This window comes from Peromyscus leucopus, chromosome 4 (genome assembly GCF_004664715.2).
Source record: "Peromyscus leucopus breed LL Stock chromosome 4, UCI_PerLeu_2.1, whole genome shotgun sequence".
Classification (NCBI taxonomy): domain Eukaryota; kingdom Metazoa; phylum Chordata; class Mammalia; order Rodentia; family Cricetidae; genus Peromyscus; species Peromyscus leucopus.
The window spans coordinates 137150423-137170561 of NC_051066.1; the positions used below are offsets into that span (position 1 = coordinate 137150423).

Genomic DNA, 20139 nt, shown 5'->3' on the forward strand with positions numbered 1-20139 from the left:
TACTTATGTGTCTTTTTGGAGTAATTTTATTTAAATTGCAGTGAAGCAGTGTCACACACTATTCTGTTTTTTAAATGACTTTAGAGGTCTTTGGTTTCATCTAGCGTTTTCAAAAGCTAAGAATTGGAGCATGTTGTTGGTGTTTGTGTGTGCCCATGCTTCTACACGAGCTCAAGTGGAATGCATGCATAACAGCCATTGGGTGACTGAATTCACAGTAAGATTTTATGGTGATATAGTACACCGTGGTTGGCACCTTTAATTTCTTAGCTGTCAGTCAAGTTTATTGCCCTTCTTTTTGCATTTGATAGATATTTGGAATGTCACAATTGTTTTCATAAATATTTTAACAATAACTACAAATTCCAGGAGGATACTTAATCTTTAAAACCACTGGTATATTCTCCACAAATGTATTTTCAGCATGCGGGATAGGGTTCTGTGTGCTCTTACTGGCCTTACTTTCTACTTCTTGCTTCCTCCTTTGACCAGCATCTTCTTGGTCAGGTGTCCCACTATTGCCTTGAATACTTGGCCTCTTTTAGACACATAAAAGTCTTAGTTTTGTGGCACAGCTTTCAGTTTTTTACTAGGGCCTCTTGTTCTTCCAGCTACTAGGATCTAAAGATGAGAGTTTTCCTATGCTCTTCCTCTACATTCTTTACACATAGAGCTCTTAGAACTGAATTCAGCTTCTATTTTCCTCAATGTACTTGCATGTTTTTTTCTGTTGTTTTTAGTCTCTTTGCTGTCCCTGTCTTCTGGGTTGTTACTAGCTAATATTTTTTTTCTTTTCCCTTTCTTATACACACTGCCTTTCAGCTAGTTCCCCTTTAAGTATGATGTATTTTTGTTCTTTTTCAGATTAAAGTAACTGTCAACCTAGAGTAGAACACTGACCCTGGGTTAATACTCTCTATTAACTTTATCTTTGGTACCTTGTGTGGTGGCAAAGTTCTGTTATCCTAGTACTCGGGAGGCGGAGGCAGGAGGATCTTGAGTTCTGTAGACAGCTTGAACTACATAGCAAGACCTCCTTTAAAACAAAAACAAAAACCCAAAGTCTGGGGATGTTACTCAATAGGAAGGCATTGGATTGATCCTTAGCCCCAATCCCAAACAAAATTATTTTTCATTTTTTGCCTTTTTAATTCAGATTCTGTCTTGGAATTAAGCTCACCTTTTTTCCTTTACCTTTACCTTTACACAATAACAAAAAATAAAAAATTAGAAAGGAAAATGCTTAAAGAGATCATGTTTATTATGTAAAGTTTCAAGGATACACACAGTATGTAACAGGGTAGTTTGATGCTTCTATGTATCTTATCACTTAACTTCAATAACTGGCAACTTCGTTATAATTCTTGATCCCACCCCAATTTACTCAGAAATACCTCTTCAGTATGTATCTTTAGAGGGTTTTTTGTTTGTTTGTTTGGTTTTTCGAGACAGGGCTTCTCTTGTGTAGCCCTGGCTGGCCTGGAACTCAGAGATTGCTCTGCCTCCCAAGTGCTGGGATTAAAGGTGTGTACCACCACTCCCAGGCTTGAGGTTTTAACTTCTCAGTTTACTTCCTCATATACAGATCACCTTTTCAGTTAACTCAGTAGATTATTCAGTCCCGTCCAGTCCCGTCCCGTCCCGTCCCGTCCCGTCCTGCCCTCCCAACCCCCACAGGGTTTCTCTGTTTCTCTGTGTAGTTTTGGTGCCTGTTCTGGTTCTCACTCTATAGACTAGGCTGTCCTTGAACTCACAGAGATCCACCTGTCTCTGCTTCCCGGGTGCTGAGATTAAAGTTGTGCACCACCACCGCAGCCTGGCTGATTATTCAGTTTTTTAAATGTTAAATGATCATTTAACATCTCTTCTCTATGTGGACAGTGCTACTTGTGTGTACTGATTCAAATCTATTTCTGTGTCATTTGTCCTCAGATATCCAAGTCTGCCTTGTAAAACTCATGAATAGATTTATAGAATTCAACAGATACTCATATGTTTTAGTTACATTTTCATTAATTTGTATGGGGGTTATGGTACACATGTTTTAGTCAGAAGACAACCAGTGGAAGTCATTTTGCACACAATTGTCAAGTTTGGCAACAGGTTTGCCAGTCATAGAGATTTTAATTAAGAAAAAAATTTTTTTAATCTATCACAGCTTTTGTAGCACAGTTTGAGAATATACTAGATAGATACTGACTTTGAGTTCATAATTTTGGCCTAGATCTTACTTGTGTCCATGCAGTTATTTACCAGCAGCCCTAATTTTCTCCCTGGATAGTTTTTACAGTTCTAGAAAGCATTTGTTTTCAAAGGCTGGAGACCTGGTTTTAAAGTTAATTTTGAATTTTGTGTATTTCAGAAAGATAATAATGTATGTGAAACCTAGTAGGAATTACTCTGAATTTGTATGTCAGTGTTACTATTATTTTAAAGTTCAGTGCTTTTTAGTGATTTATGTTTGTATTTGACAAAAATGAATTTCATTTGTTTGTTATTCATTCATTCATTCATTCATTCATTCATTCATTCATTCATTCATTTAGATTAAGTCTCTCTATAACCCTGGCTGTCTTGGAACTCCCTATGTAGACCAGACTGGCCTTGAACTCCCTTGCTGAGATTAAAGATGTACTATCAGGCCCAGCTTCAAAATACATTTTAAAATTTGCTAATCTTTAACTAACTTTATTATAAAAGTAGTTCATTATGGAAAATAAGATGAAATATACTCAAGTTCATACATTTCTAAATTTTAAAATAATTACATTCACTATTTTGATGTTTGTCTGCCAGTGTTTTTGTATATGTTTATGGATTTATTGAATTACAATACAGTAGTACTCTTTTTCTCCCCTCTTCTCAGTTATTATTTTCCTGCTGTCTTAGTTGGGGTTTCTATTGCTGTGAAGAGACACCGTGACCATGGCAACTTTTATTAAGAAAAAGTTTAATTGGGGCTGACTTACAGTTTCAGAGGTTTAGCCTATTACTGTCATGGTGGGAAGCAGTGTGTAAGCAGACATGGTGCTGGAGAAGGAGCTGAGAGTTCTACATCTTGATCCACAGGCAGCAGGAGACTTTGTGCCACACTGGGTGTAGTTTGAGTATCTAAGACCTCAAAGTCGCCTCCGCAGTGACACAGTTCCTCCAACAATGCTGCACTTACTCTGACAAGGCCATACCTCCTAATAGAGCTACTCCCTATTTGCCAAGCATTCAGACACATGAGTCTGTGGGAGCCATACCTATTCAAACTACCATACTTGCCATGCCCTTGAGCCATAGCAGTACATCTTAACCTTCAATTCTGAAGCTCGTTTGCTGATTTCTGGTTATAAACCAAACAACTCATGCTTTTATTTCATGTTGTAGTTCTGGTGCATATATTGTCATGTTTATGACCTGAGGTAAAGGTCACCAATTTTACCTTGATTGACTCAGCATTCTAAGACTGGAGACTTAAAAGTTGGATGGTTCTGTATACTGCATGGAAGATTTGAGTTCAGCCTTCCAACACTTTATGGTTTGTTCCCATCTCTGTGGGATGGGAGTTTCTTAGAAGTGGAGACATGATCTTGCCAATATTGTTTCTCTTTCCTTGGGGCCCGGTATAGAATAGATACTCAATTATGCCAAGTGTCATTTCTTTAGCTGCAGGTCAGCAATACTTAATCTATACTTAATCTTATTGCTGTGGAGCATGCTCTTTCAAATTTAGTTGATTAAGCTGGGCATAGTGAACATGCCTTATAGTACCAACTTCTTAGGAGGCTAGCTGAATTCAAGAATTCATTAAAAAAAGCATTTCATAAAGATTGCATGTCTACCTGAGTTACAATCATCTGAAGGCTAAATTGGGTGGTGGAGGATTCACTTCTAAGATGATTTCTTCATGTGGCTGTTAGAAGAAAGCATCAGTTCCTCACCACATGCCTTGAGTGTGGTGCTAGTGTGGTAGCTGGTTTCTGCTAGATAAAGGAGCAATCAAGAGGGAAGTTCCAGTGCCTTTTACTATGTTGCATGCTGTATACTGACATTTACTTGTAGACATGCATGGGAGGGTGGAAGTGCATTTGCAGGGCAGTATCAGATGTCTTCATCGGCTTTCTCTGCCTTATTTTTTAAAGATTTATTTTATTATTTATGTGTATGTATGAATATAGATGCCTTTGGAGGCCAGAAGAGTGTGTTAGATCTCCAGGAGCTAGAATTACAGGACATTGTGTGCTATAAAATGAACTCCTATCATCTATCTTAAAGAACAGCAAGTACTTTTAACTACTGAAACTTCTCTCTGGCCTCTTTTCACATTATTATTATTATTATTATTATTATTATTTGAGATAGAATCTCTCACTAAACTGGGAGTTTCAGAGTTCTGTCTCTGTCTCCCCAGAGCTGGGATATAAGGTGCACAGCAATAAGCCAGACTCAGAAATACACAGTTTTGTAAGTTTCCCTTATGTGATCCTAAATAGACATTATAGTAAATGGGAATAGGATGGGATCCAGTGGCAGTGGGGATAATATGGGTAATGAAGGAGGGGATTTCAAAGTATTTTATATAACATGTATGAAATGTTATAATAAGGCCTACAATGTAGCTCTGTGGTAGAGTGTTTCCCTAATACTAGCAAAAAGTGGGGAGAGACAATGCAATAATGAAACCCATTTTTTTTTTAAGATTTATTTATATATTATGTATACAGTAAGCCTGCAGGCCAGAAGAGGGCACCAGATCTCAGTATTGATGGTTGTGAGCCAACATGTGGTTGCTGGGAATTGAACTCGGGACCTCTGGAAGAGCAGCCACTGCTCTTAACCTCTGAGCCATCTCTCCAGCTGAAACCCACTATTTTATACAATCAACATACATCAAAACAAAGAAAACCTCTGTAAGGGAACTGGGGGATAGGTGAGAACAAAGCTCATGCCAAGAGAAAAATTGATTAAATAAATTAGGACATCTTTTTTCTTAAGACTAGTTATGGGGGCTGCAGAGATAATTTGGCTGTGAAGAGCTGCCAGTGGTCTTCCAGAGGACCTGGGTTTGGTTCCCACCACCCACATGGAAGCTCATAACCATCTGTAACTCCAGTTCCAGTGAATCTGATGCTCTTTTCTGGCCTCCACAGACATGCATTACATGGACATGGCACATAGACATACATACAAGCCAAAAACCCATGCACATATTCAGAATAAATCTTTTTTTTTTTTTTTTGAAAAAAAGACTCATTATGAAAGTTCACTTTTAAATCTCCAACAGTTGAGTATCTGATGTATGAAGGAGGGTATCCATTCAAAATAGCAAGCCAATGACTAACAGAATATAATCATAGTATTATAATACATGGTGGCCAAAATATTTGCAACCCAGAAATAAAAAAACTTGTACAACTCAATAGTAAGACGCATACAGATTCACACAGACATATATACAAACAGGACATTGGATGATATTGCAATAGATATTTAACCAAAGTATGTGAATAGTCAGTAAGTACAGATAATCTTCATTAAAACATCTCTTAATCATTAGAAAAACAAGGACTAAAACCACAATGAGGGGGCTGGCTCAGAAGGTAAGAGCACTTGCTCTTGACCTAGGTTTGGTTCCCAGGACTCCAGTTCCAGAGGATCTAATGCTCTTGTGGCCTCTATGGGGACCCAACACACACACACACACACACACACACACACACACACACACACACACACACAAAGCATTTACATACATGCAGGCAAAACACTCATGTGTAAAATAAAATCTTTAAAAATCACAATGAGGTAGTATGTATATCTTAGTCACTGTTACATTGCTGTGAAGAGACACTGTGACAAAGGCAATTCTTTTTTTTTTTTTTTTTTTTTGGTTTTTCGAGACAGGGTTTCTCTGTGTAGCTTTGCGCCTTTCCTGGAACTCACTTGGTAGCCCAGGCTGGCCTCGAACTCACAGAGATCTGCCTGGCTCTGCCTCCCGAGTGCTGGGATTAAAGGCGTGCGCCACCACCGCCCGGCTGACAAAGGCAATTCTTATAAAATAAAGCTTATAATTGTGGGTTTACTTACAGTTTCAGAGGTTTAGTCTATCATCATCATGTCGGGGAGCATGGCAGCAGGCAGGCAGACTGGAGGTGTAGCTTAGAGCTATACATCCTGATCCATAGGTCAAGAGAACAAATCCTACCCCTGGTGACACACCTATACCAACAAGGCCACATTGCCTAACATTTTCAAATAGTGCCATTCCTGATGACTAAGCATTCAAACACATGAGTCTATTGGGGTCATTTTTATTCAAACCACCACAACATACCTTTTTAGAATAGGAAAAAAGACAGTAACGATTATATTAGCCAGGCATTGTGATGCACTCAGGAGGCAGGGGTGGGTGAGTTTAAGGTCAGCCTGATCATACAGAAGTCAGGCCAGCCAGAGCTGCATAGCAAGACTTAAAGAGAAACAAACAAACAAACAAACAAACAAACAAAAAAAGCCAAGACTGATAATTCTAGTTGTTGCTAATGATTTGTAGCAGCTTAAAACTAATGATTGTTCATGGATATGTATGATAGTACAACCACTTAAGAATATGTAATTTAGCACTTTAAGTTAAAAGTACTTTTTAAATATGACCTAGCAATTTTACTTCATTTAGAAGCAAATGTCCACCAGCATGTGAGTCATAAATTACAGTATAGCCATATAATGGATGTCACTCAGCAGTAAATGAAACTATGGAGGCAACTTAGTGGTAGAGTGCTTCCTTATCATTTGTAAGTTCCTGGATTTGAGTGAGACAGGGCGATGGGGTATCTTTGTGAAATCTTCCTACCAGTAGTATGTGCTGTTATGTATGGTCACTTTGCCATTTGACATCTATTTCTACAGGTAGGTAGGCAAAAGAACTTATGATTTCTTGTAACCAACTTGTCTCTTATGGTTGCAGATTCTCACAAACACAAAGATAAACATAAAGATCGAGAACACCGGCATAAAGAGCACAAGAAGGATAAGGAAAAGGACCGGGAAAAGTCTAAGCATAGCAACAGGTAAGGATTGATCAACAGGGCATCACTTATTAGGGAGCTGGCATCCTTAGCTCCCATGGATAGGTATCAGTTTGAGGTGAGGCCAATAGCATGGGTAGCAAAGTAAGAAACTGTATTTGCTGGAGTTGTTAAAGAGAATGCTTTTATAATTCAGGCCTCACTTGGGATGTTATTGTTTAGATCATGATGTACAAAGCAAGCACATTGAGTTTTCTTTTTTTTTCTTTTTTCTTTTTTTTGGTTTTTTTGTTTTTCGAGACAGGGTTTCTCTGTGTAGCTTTGCGCCTTTTCCTGGAACTCACTTGGTAGTCCAGGCTGGCCTCGAACTCACAGAGATCCGCCTGGCTCTGCCTCCCGAGTGCTGGGATTAAAGGCGTGCGCCACCACCGCCCGGCCTGAGTTTATTCTTTTAATAACATTTCATAATACTAAAGTATAGATCTGTTGTAACAGGCTGTTTAATCAAACATGCAGAGCTTACCTTTGTAAAAAAATGATTTGAGGGCTGGAGAGATGGCTCAGAGGTTAAGATCACTGACTGATCTTCCAGAGGTCCTGAGTTCAATTCCCAGCAACCACATGGTGGCTCACAACCATCTGTAATGAGATTTGGCGCCCTCTTCTCTATACATAATAAATAAATAAATCTTTAAAAAAAAATGATTTGATGCCATTGTTCCCTAGATTTTTAAAGCTATATTTATATTTTAAAACTACTTCACTAGTTTTTCTTATTATCAGAAGACAAGTTAGAAAATTTCTTACCATTTTGTGATTTATTTATGAATCATTAAAATATCCAGTTTAATTTTCTCTAGTGAGGATATTTCTTCCCAAATCATGTACCCCTCCTGGTTTTTCTACTACACAGTCATTGCTTATAACGTGATCAGCTAGTTTGTTTTATTTACTCTTAATACTAATCTCAGCACTTGAAATGAGTTTTGGTTCTTGTGCATCTTACCTTCTCCAGTTTACATTTGTCCAGCTAATAGTAATATCTACAAAAGTAGATTGAGAGCAAAGATAAAGAGCCTCATGTCACGATGATACATTAACAACTATTCATGTTTCTTTAGTATTATCAGAGCCTCAAAATACGCACACACATAAACTATTAGAATTTTGAAGAGAATTAATAATTACAGTCAATGTGCCACCATGCCCAGCCTAAATTTAGGCAGGTCTTGGTATACACTCTGTCTTTTAATACACTTTTATAAACCAGTAGCCTTTTTGCCAGGAAGCATTGAAAGAACTTGGCCTGCGTTTCTGTGACTGTAAGTCTCTAATTCATATGTGGTTAAGTTTATGAGGACAGTTAACCAGATACCTTGTAAGGAAGCTTGCAGCTGCTTCTGGTTTTGACTATTCCCTAGACATAGTTTTTATAGCAAAGCAACTGTGTAAAGGTTCTATTCTACTACAGTTCTTGTATAAGTAATTGCTGATGTTCTTAGTAGTGCTGCAGATTCATTATTCTGAAGCCCAGAATAATTAAAACTTAGAATGACCTTTTTCAGAATGCTTACAAATCTTTTTTTGGTTTTTCTTTCTGACCAAGCCTAGTTAACTTTGTGATTATTATCCTCATTTCAGCTGTTACTGTTACAGAGCAGGAGTTTGGAATGTATTTCTGTGTCCCTTCATCTAGATAGTAGCATTGATTGTTTGTCATCAGATTGAACTTGGGACTCAAGTCCAGGTATTACATTCCTGTGCAATAATAGTAGTATAAACAGGAGAGCTACCTTTCTTTCTTCTGGTGCTGTGGACACAAACCTGAAAGAATCCCACCTTGGTTATTTGGTTTCACTCAAGGTGCAAAACAAGGTAGCCAATATTGAGATGATTTCATTTGTTTCTTTGTGTGCACAGGAGTCTGAGGTCATGTGTACAAAAGTCATATTATCCAATAAGAAAAAGTTGTGACTCCAGTCAATATCCTCAGTAGATTATTCTTTACAATCAAAACAAACAAACATCTAACTCACTGCTTAAACAAAGTCAATTGTGTTGCCAATTTACCCAAGTTTACTGTCCTCCTAAGCATGTTGTAGGTTCCCTTAATTTTTTTTTTTGTTTTGCTTTCTCTGCTTTTTTTTTTTTTTTTTTTCCGAGACAGGGTTTCTCTGTGTAGCTTTGCGCCTTTCCTGGAACTCACTTGGTAGCCTAGGCTGGCCTCGAACTCACAGAGATCCGCCTGGCTCTGCCTCCCGAGTGCTGGGATTAAAGGCGTGCGCCACCACTGCCCGGCTTACTTTCTCTGTTTTTTCAAGACAGGGTTTCTCTGTGTAACAGCCTAGATGTCCAGAAACTCAATTTATTTTATTTTATTAGATTTAATTTATATGTATATGAATATTTTGCCTGCATGTATGTATGTGTACCACATGTGTGCCTGGTGTCCACAAAGGTCAGAAGAAGAGGAAATCAAATCCCCTGGAATTGGAGTCTGTGGGTGGTTATGAGCCACCATGTGAGTGCTAGGAACTGAACCCAGGTCCTTTGTAAGAGCAGCAAGTGCTCTTAACAATTTCAACATCTCTCATTTCCTCATTTATTTCATGACCTATGATTATGTGCTGGTTACTTTTTGTGAACTTGCATGAGTTACAGTCATTTGGAAAGAGGGAACCTCAGTTGGGAAGTTGAGAAAATGCCTCCATAAAATCTGCTTGTAGGCAAGCCTGGGGGCATGTTTTTGATTATTGGTTGATGTTAGAAGGCCCAATCTACTGTGCCATCCCTAGGGTTGTATAAGAAGGCGGGCTTGGCAAGCCATTCGTGATAAGCCAGTAAACAGCATTCCTCCATGACTTTTGCTTGATTTCTGCTTTGGCTTCCTTCAGTGGATTGTGACCTGGGACATGTAAGCCAAATAAACCATTTCCCCCCAAGTTTCGATCAGTGTTTTATCATAGCAATAGAAAGCAAACAAGGGACAGAGTAATAACATTCTTACAGTTCAGATTTAAAAAAAAAAAAAAAAAACACTGAAAGAAAAGGACTATTTTTTCAGCTCCCAAGGTGTTATTATTGGGCTTGTAGTCTGACCAGACAGCCCTCTTAGTGTTCATTAATAGTCATATTTTCTTCAATACTAGGTGTGATATTAAAAAGCACCATAAAACAAAAGGCCAAGTTCTGTTATTCACAAGCTTTGTCATAATCCAAGCATTCTACTTCTCTGTCTCTTTTTTTCCTTTTGGTTGACTGTGAATAACAGTACCTGCCTTGGCAAGCTTTTGGATTTGTTTACGTACATGATAGCTCATTATAAACTGTAACATGCTAAGTAATTAAGATAATGATGGTGACAGTGTTGATTACCAGAAAGCCTAATAGAAGATCATGTAGATAAATTGGAGCTGTCAGTTTTTGTAGTGGGATCTAATTCAGTAGTTAATTATTGATACATCTAATTTGGAGTTATGGTATTTTCAGTTATTTCTACCCTTATTGTAGTGAATACTAATCATTGCTTTTAAGATTTCATGGTGGATGCAACTTTTTTTTTTTTTTTTTTTTTGGAGACAGGGTTTCTTTAGCTCTGTAGACCAGGTTGACCTGCCTGCCTCTGCTTCCTGATTGCTGGGATTAAAGATGTGTGCCACCACGCCCAGCCCATAGAGACAACAATTGAAACTAGACACTGAAAATAGTTAATGATCTCAAAAGGAGGAAAGGTAATGGCTAGAAAAAGAGGTATTCCTGCTTGGCACAGTGACACTTGGCTTAGGAGGTAACCACATTGGAGGGTCACCAAGTTTCAGGCAAAACTGGGCTATAACTGTCTCAATCAAATATAATAAAGGGGCATTCCAGATGGTATGAAAAGTGTTTGGGGGGTATAGCTCTGTGGTAGTACTTTTCTAGTACATACAAGCCCTAATTTTATTCCCATAAACAAAGCATAAACAAGATATATTACTATTGTAGCATGTATTTTGTTTTGGAAAGAATGCAAAGAATGTGGGATACCTTAGTTAATGCTGGCTTTAGGCAGACTACCTACTGAAAACTGTTTAAAGTTAGTGCTTGATTTTTAAAGGGAAGAAGAAGCTACTGGAAAAAGTTTAAAAGGGACTTTATAATACAGAAAAGGTTCCTGTTTTGGATAATTGGCTGGCTCGTTATATTAAGACACATAGCCATTAAATGCTATGACTCAAAACCAAAATGCTAATGATAAGGAACTTCGATGGAGAAGGAATAGAATGTTAGAATGTGCATTAATTTGGGCATCTTTGAGCACATCCTCTTTTATTCCGGCCTGCAAATAAAGGAATAAATAGTTCCTAAATTCCATTTTACTTTAATTTTCTGTAATTACACATAGTATACCTCTCTTGGCCAGTTTGACTTTCTGAGATTTTCTTCAGACAAGAAGTCCAAACTGTACTAATGGAAAATTCCTAGTGATAAATTGTTCATAAGTTGTTTTGAGATGGTTACCCAAGGCTGGCTTCAAACTGAAGAGCTGCTTATTGGGATTACATAGGTATGAGCCACTTACTCAGCTCATAAGTTTCAAATTGTATGGCTTTCTAAGGAAATACAACCCTGGGACTTGATTCATCTCTCTATCCAGTATATCCATGATATATATGTATTCTCATGGTGTTTGTCAGTAGTTGTCTGGTTATCTGAAGATCATCTGTCAACACATCATAGTTGAAACTTGTATTCAATTTACCTTTATTTTACCTAATGCTTTCAAAGTGTGAGACTAGTGATGCAGCAATTTAGGATATACCAAAGCAAGCAGTAAAGTGTTTCTTGTAAGTGGAAAGGGAAAGTTCTCAAAGGAGAGGGAGAATAATTATGTGCTGAGAGTTATAGAAAATTGTTATTGTTGACATTAATCCCTAATATGCCTAATTTATAGATTGAATGTTATCATAGATATGCTTGTATAAGGAATACCAACCCCCACTCCACCCCCATAAATAGAGTTTGGTATTATCTGTGGTTTCAGACATCTACTAGATCCAAGGTGGGCAACTCTGGTAATTCAAAAGAGCAGAATCCTTGTGATTTTGTTTAGTAGCCTAGTGATGGTGGATATTAAGCAGCTACCATGCCTTAGAGCCTTTTGAAAACTAGTTGCTGCCGGGTGGTGGTGGCGCACACCTTTAATCCCAGCACTTGGGAGGCAGAGGCAGGTGGATCTCTTGAGTTTGAGGCCAGCCTGGGCTATAGAGCGAGTTCCAGGACAGGCTACACAGAGAAACCCTGTCTCAAAAAAAAAGGAAAAGAAAAAAAAAAAAAAAGAAAGAAAGAAAACTAGTTGCTGCACTATTTTCCTCAGAGACAACTTTTAAGTTATCTTGAATTGTTTTATTTAAAACATTTAAGCTTTATTTAGCTGCCCGCTTTCCTTGAAAAGCCATTAATTTCTTTCCTAGTTTGGAAGCCAACTCACTCTTGTTGGAGTACCTAAGATTCAATTGTCTGTGACCTTCAGGGTCTGCTGCTTTGAATAGTTGGCAAGCATCAGTGACTAAGTCCTATTCTCAGAAGATGAGTAGATTTCTTAATAGTATTATTTATTTGCTTGCCTGCTTTGTTTGGGAAGTAATAGAATGGTCAAGTTCATGACGGACTCTGGAGCCAGACTGCCTGAGTTTAAATCCTCATTCCTTCGCATTAACTAGTTCTCTTTGGTCAAGTTACTTAAGTTTTCTGTGCTTTAATTTCCAGATGGGTGAAGTGGAGATGCCAGTACTTACCTCGGGATTTTGTTAGAGCAAGATGTGTATATGTTGTGTGCTACTATTCTTCTATTTCCTAAACACTATTGTCCATAAAGAACAGATTTTGATGTCTTCCTGTAGCCAACATCTAGCTTCCCAGAATATCAGGACTCTAGGTTTTACAAGGGTACATCATCCCCTTTTAATTTTTCCCTACAAAATTAAATAATTTTCTAGTGTAAAAGAGAATGCCTTATTTTCCTGGCTTCTTCCTGCCATCCCCTTGCTTGTCCCTTCTCTCACCTTCCTTCTGTCTAAATACATGCTTTAAAGAAATACTGGTCAATCTTTTGTTTGCTTAGCTCCTATGAGAGTCACAGACCAGAGGTCTCACTATTGTCTCACTTTAAAAATAGCTTGGGCTACTTTCCATCATCTTCATCATTATCATTGGAATTCAACTGGTTGAAGCATAAGACAATCATGAACGTTATGAAAAGAAGGCTTTAAGTCTTATTTTTGGTTTTTCAAGAGACAGGGTTTCTCTGTGTAGCTTTGGAGCCTGTCCTGGAACTCACTCTGTAGCCCAGGCTTGCTACAAACTCACAGAGATCCGCCTGGTTCTGCCTCCCGAGTGCTGGAATTAAAGGCATGCGCCATCACTGCCCGGGGCTTTATCTTTCTCTTTTTAATATTAGCTTTCAGAGAATTTGTTTGTATTCTATTCCCTCTACCTCTTACTACACTCTTTATGCCCTTTCTACTGCAATGATCCTGAGCCTTTAGAGGAGTGGGTGCCATATATATGTATTTATGTGTATATGTATGTTTCATTTAAGGCTAGACATACTGTTTACTTTCTTTAATATGACTGGTTATTCAGCTGGTGTAGTATAATCTTATTCACCGAGGGACATGATTGCTGAATCGAGTTTTCCACTGAGGAAGATTAATTTTCTAATTACTTTCATTAAGAAAGAGAATTGTGAGATGGTGGTGTAGTGTACCCCTTAAATCCCAGCACTTGTAAGACCGAGGCAGGCAGATCTCTTGAGTTTGAGGCCAGGCTGGTCTACAAAGTGAGTTACAGGACAGCCAGTACTATTACACAGAGAAACCCTTCCCTCCCTCCTTCCTTCCTTCCTTCCTTCCTTCCTTCCTTCCTTCCTTCCTTCCTTCCTTCCTTCCTTCCTTCTTCCTCCCTCCCTCCCTCCCTCCCTCCCTCTCTCTCTCTCTCTCTCTCCTTCCTTCCTTCCTTCTTTCCATTCATTCTTTATTTATTTATTATGTATACAGTATTCTGCCTGTATGTATGCCTACATGCCAGAAGAGGGTATAAGATCTAATTTTAGATGGTTGTGGGCCACCATGTGGTTGCTGGGAATTGAACTCAGGACCTCTGGAGGAACAGCTCTTAACCTTAGCCATATCTCCAGTCGGAGAAACCCTTTCTTGACAAACAAAATCAAAGCAAAAGAAAAAAAGAAGAGGATTGGAGGGATGGCTTAGTGGTTCCAGAGGACCCGGGTTCAATTCCCAGCACCCACATGGCAGCTCACAGCTGTCTGTAACTCCAGTTCCAAAGGATCTGACACTTTCACACCAATCCACATAAAAGAAAAAGAAAAAAAAAAAGAAAGAAAGAAAAAGAAAAAAAAGAAGAAAGAATTGGGAAGAGTGGTATAATATGTAAAGGAAGATGGAGCCTGAAGCATTCCTTAATTAGCCATTTATATTTTCATAGGAGGTAATCACAAAGGTCTGATTCTTTCAAGTATTGAAGATTTCTGTTTTAGGAAATAACTACTTGATGGCAAGATATTAATGACCTCAATATGTCAAATCTTAGACTTTCTATACAAAACAAGTGATAATATTAACTAAGTGGAAATGTGATATCTGGGGTTGGAGAGATTCTTCTGCAGTTAAGAGTACTTAACTACTCTTTCAGAGGACCCCATTTTAATGACCAGCTTTCTTCATATACTAGCTCCCAACTTTCTGTAATTCTAGCCCCAGGAGATCTGACTCTCTCCACTGTCTTTCTCAGATACCAAGACCGCATGTTGTGCAGACAAAAACATCCATCTACAATAAACAAGGAAACAAAACAAGTATTTTAAAATAGTATTTAAGTGGAAAGGTGATAACAGTGTACTAGCAGGTGCTTCAAACTTCTAAATGGAAATACAGAGTTTAATCCTGGCTTCTCTATAACAGAATTTGCATTAGTTTTTAAACTTCCACTTCCTCTGTATATAAATTAGTCGGAAAGATAATAAAACGTACTTCTCAGGAATATTACAAAATTAAGTACAATAAGGATTGTGAAAACAAGTACAACCGTGTGTGCTGCACGCCTTTAATTGCAGCAGAGACTGGCAGATTTCTGTAAGCTCAAGGCCAGCCTAAAATACATAGTGAGTTTTAGGCTAGTCAAGACTACATAGTACCAAAACACACATACACACACTTGCAATTATTAAAACTAAGTACAATGCTTGGTTAGAAGATAGTGTGGGGAGAAGATATATTCATCATTAAGATGACTGCATTTGTTTCCAGAGTTTGCTTTTATATCAAATTTATGTAGGACACTTAAATGTTTAGACTTTGTTACAGGGTTGTTTATTATTATTATTATTATTGTTATTATTATTATTGTACTTTTATAATAGAAGCTAAATATAGTAATATCAAAACTATGTATATTATTAGGTATATGCCACCTAGTGAGTCAGATTTTAGGCTCAGCAACATATAAAGGATTAGATTCTTTTTTTAAATTTATTTATTATGTGTACAGTGTTCTGCCTGCATGTTTGCCTTCATGCTAGAAAAGGGCACAAGATCTTTAATTAGATGGTTGTGAGCCACCTTGTAGTTGCTGGGAATTGAACTCAGGACCTCTGGAAGAGCAGCCAGTACCCTCTTAACCTCTGAGGCATCTCTCTAGCCCTAAGGATTAATTTCTTTATACTGGTTATAGGATAATTTTTTTCTTTTTTGATAAAACATTGTACTTTGTTTGAAACACACAAGAACACAGTGAGTAGACTGATAATATTGTTAGTGGAGAAATGTGGTCACTGTATGCTATCAGCAAGCATTCTCTGTGCCATTCAGCCTTCATGAGCTAAAAGGTTTGCTGATGTAGAAACTTGTCGCTTATATAACAGCTGATGGGAACAGGAGAATGTAAATGAGGGAGGAGTATGTAAACAAGGCAAAGTGGGCATTTCGTCTCATCTGTGATAGTCCCTGCATTCCTCTTAAATCTGTCGTCCTGTTTCTCTTAGAGTTCTTAGAGTCTGTACTTATAACCCAGATGCCTGTCCTAGCTATGGCTACTTTTGTGCATAGAGGTGGGTATAACGGTAGGTGTAGCTGACCCATATTCTATGGCTTGTCTTAATTTAATGCCATTACTTTTTTGTCCTGTTTTTGTCTTTATAGACAAATACCTTTTAGGAAACAGCTGTAGAGGAGACCTTTTGGGCTTCTTGGGGTCATTGCCAGTGAAGCCTCCTTTTTCTGCTCTGAGTAAAACAAGTGGCGAATGAACTGATGAACCTTATAGTCCTGACTATTCCTATTGAGCTTACTATAATTAGCACTCCTGCACCTGGGATGAACCCCGAATTTATATAATTGAATTTGAGTTCTGTTTTGTTTAGCTGTGGAATCCATCAGCTCCTACAATAAGCAAATGCCAGATATACAGAAGAAAATGACTATCTACATTGTTCTGTAGCATGTGGTTTTTACTGGTAGTCTCTGTTTCTGTCTACATTTACAGTCAAAGGCATTTTTTCATAGTCCTGTTGGCATTTGTCAGGAATATTCTGTATGAATTCTTATAGTAGTCAACAAATATTCCTAATAAGTTACATAATTTGATGCAACACAATTTCTTCTCTGGTTTAATCTTTTAGATTGTATCCATATTCCCATTTTCTCATTTTCTTTTTCCTTTTGGTTCTTATGGTAAGTACCAAAATAAACATCTTTGTATGTAACATTTCCGTAAGAAATTTCTAGACGGTAGATCCTATATGAACACGTATGATCATTTTAATGGCTCTTGCCTTGTAATATTTTGCTTTCCAAAATAGGAGTTTTATTTTTACATGCTACTCTTTCAAAGCAAGACTTTGAAATAATGAATGTAGAACTTGTCTGTAGCTAGAATTTTCCTGCCTTGCTCACAGTCAGGACAAATCTTTGTCACCCGCCAGTTCCACAGCCGTTCAGACCCAACCAAGTAAACACAGATTGCTTACAAACTGTATGGCCATGGCAGGCTTCTTACTAACTGTTCTTATATCTTAAGTTAATCCATTTCCATAAATCTATACCTTGCCACGTGGCTCGTGGCTTTCCAGCATCTTCACATGCTGCTTGTCCTGGCAGTGGCTGGCAATGACTCCTTCTGCCTTCCTGTTCTTTCTTTTCTCCTCTCTGTTAGTCCCGCCTGTACTTCCTGCCTAGCCACTGGCCAAATCAGTGTTTTATTTATTGACCAATCAGAGCAACACATTTGCCATACACATCCCACAGCACCTACCCCCCTTTTTTTTTAAAAAAAAAAAAAAAAAAAAAAAAAGGAAGGTTTAACCTCAACAAAGTAAAATTACATATAATTTGGAAATTTGGGCATAGCTTCTCTTACTACTTCCTGCTGGAGGGGGGCACAGTATCTTATGGGGACACAAAGAAAATTTTAGGATTATGGAATAGTCCATGAGGCTGTATTGTCTGCGCCAGTTGCCTTCAAACCATTCTGGATGTTGGATCATCTGGGCCATGGTGTCATCGGAGACCTTTCAGGGGGTCTTGGCTGGTCAAACCTGCTGTATCTTAATCTGGAACAAATCCATAGCCTCTGGCTTTCTGTGGGAACAAAAGCAGAGTCTCCATTCCAAAGAAAGCAACACATCCTTACATCCAAATTTTGAAGTCAAGGTATCTTTAAAATATACATATTGGTTAAACTCAACATCTTTTACGATCAAATGTTTTTCTGCAGTTAAAAATCCCAAAGACAACACAATCCAGACTCTCTGTGTAATATTCATCTTTATGTGGCTTATTTTTTATATTAATTTTATTGTCTCTTTAAAGACTTTATTTTATAACTGTATATATCACCTTTTTTGTCTCTTTCAAGCCCTCGTATATTTTACACACATTGTAAACTATTACATCTGAATCTGTCTTATTGTGAATCTATTGCTTTAAACTGCAGCATTTGTAAGACTGAAACAGCGCTATGGCTGCTGGCTCCGCCCACCTCAGCTTCCCAACATGGCGGTGGTATGTTTACTGCCAGCTCTGCAAGCTATCATGGGTCTATGCTTTTATCCAAGTAGTGTGTCGCCCAGAAACCTCTTTTTTTTTTTGTTTTGTGCTAGCAAAGGCTAAATCCACCATGCAGCTTAATGTGCTACTTGCAGAGGGCTCATTCCCGCCATACTGCAGGTTGAGCGTGCACACCAGGAACCCACAAGTATCTCAAACCGGCAGCTGCCCGCTCATTTGAGAGAGACAATTAGGAAGCTGTTTTTAGCTCTGTTTTAGTATCTTTTCTCAGGTTTTAGGTGGAAACTCTTGCCAACATATTGGGTGCCATTTGTAGATGTAACCAACCGTCTTATTAAATAAGAAACACAGAACCAATGCAAAGAAGAAAGTCAAGAGGTCAGAGATAAGAGCTAAAACCTTACCCTTCCTCCTGCAGTGGTCCTACCTCTCCGAACCAGAGCTACTTCCTGTGTGTCTGTCTTTTTATAGTGTTTCTGTTCTGCCTTCTCATTGGTTGTAAACCCAACCACATGACTGCCTCATCACGGCCTGTCTGTATAGACCTCCAGGTTTTGTATGATTGGTATTGAGATTAAAGGCATGTGTATCCAATACTGGCTGTATCCCTGAACACACAGAGACTTACTTAGCTCTGCCTACCAAGTGCTGGGATTACAAGCGTACCCCACCACTGCCCTGCTTTCCTATGGCTTGCTAATAGCTCTGACCCCTGGGCAACTTTATTTATTAACATACAAATAACATTTTAATACAAATGAAGTATCACCATACTTGTCCTTGATTTCAGATGTGTCTTTTCTTGTTGTGAGGAAGAGGCAAGCAGAATTTATAAACTTCATCTAGAAGTAACTAGTTCTTCCTAGTTAAAGCTAATAGTGGAACTTTCAGTATGCTGGTCCATTCACTTTACAACATTTTGTCTTGAGGCTGGCATAGTCACCAGATACATTTTCAGTAAGTTGGATTGAGTCCTCATATATTAGATGTGACTGTTACAGATAAAACTTTCATTGCATTTTTTTGCTGTTAGAAAGTTATATAAATAACACTAGACTTGTATATTGTATATTCTGTCACTTTTAAAGAATGTTTTGGATTTAGTCATTTGCAGAGCTTGCATTATGTAGTGCTTTAGAGTTTATCTACTTGCTTCTGTGGGACCTAGTGTAGAAAAGCTTTTTCTTTTAATTTTAAATCTGTTTTTCATTGATAAACCGGCCAAAAGTCTGGACATGCTTGCTCTGACAACTCTGGGCTTTCTCACTTGTTCTCTAAGATACTCACTTCCCATACCCCTTCTGCCATGGAGCTGCTTATTTGCCATGTGACTATTTGGGGACCTCCATTGCTGAACATAATGGCTTAATTCAACAGCATGGCTTTCTGTTGTCTTCTTCTCTATCTTCCTCTGGCAGGAACCAAGATTTTCTAGTTGTGTGCCCTAATCTTCCTTCTGAGTCTAAGTTCTTTTATTAATTAGAGCAAGAACCCAAAAGCGGGGAACTCCCAGGCTATATGTGACAACTATGAAGGAGTCCTAAAGAAGCTTCTGTGAGGACAGGAAACAAGTGACTACGTTCAGGACTTTAGCAACCTTATTATTATTATTATTATTATTATTATTATTATTATTTTTTTTTTTTTTTTTTTTTTTTTTTTTTTTTTTGGTTTTTTTGAGACAGGGTTTCTCTGTGTAGCTTTGCACCTTTCCTGGAACTCACTTGGTAGCCCAGGCTGGCCTCGAACTCAAAGAGATCCGCCTGGCTTTGGCAACCTTATTTCTAAGGAACTTGATTGACTGCTGAGTCAACACGTAAAGGGGCACCATCTCTCAGGTCTCATTTGGCCCGTGCCATTCTCACAAAGAGTCATGAAACAAGGTTGTGCCATGGAATGTTTTCTCCTTCCCAGTTGTTCCCTGTGCGCCTAATACAGCACACACTGAGTATACTGAGTATACTTCTCTGTACCTCTGGTTCATTATTGGTTTCTGTCTCAGTGGCAGCTTGTACCTAGGAGCTGAGGGGAGATCACAACAAAATCCAGAGATGATTTAT

The 20139-nt window shown here is 38.2% G+C and overlaps 1 protein-coding gene across 1 annotated transcript in view; it reads left to right on the plus strand.

Moving 5' to 3' along the window:
- Positions 1-20139, plus strand: part of Top1 (DNA topoisomerase I) — an 89051-nt gene that overhangs the window by 21709 nt on the left and 47203 nt on the right. Inside the window, exon 3 of the mRNA XM_028868386.2 lies at positions 6956-7058. Within this exon, the coding sequence (XP_028724219.1) occupies positions 6956-7058 (103 nt within the window). The remainder of the gene's footprint in view (positions 1-6955; positions 7059-20139) is intronic.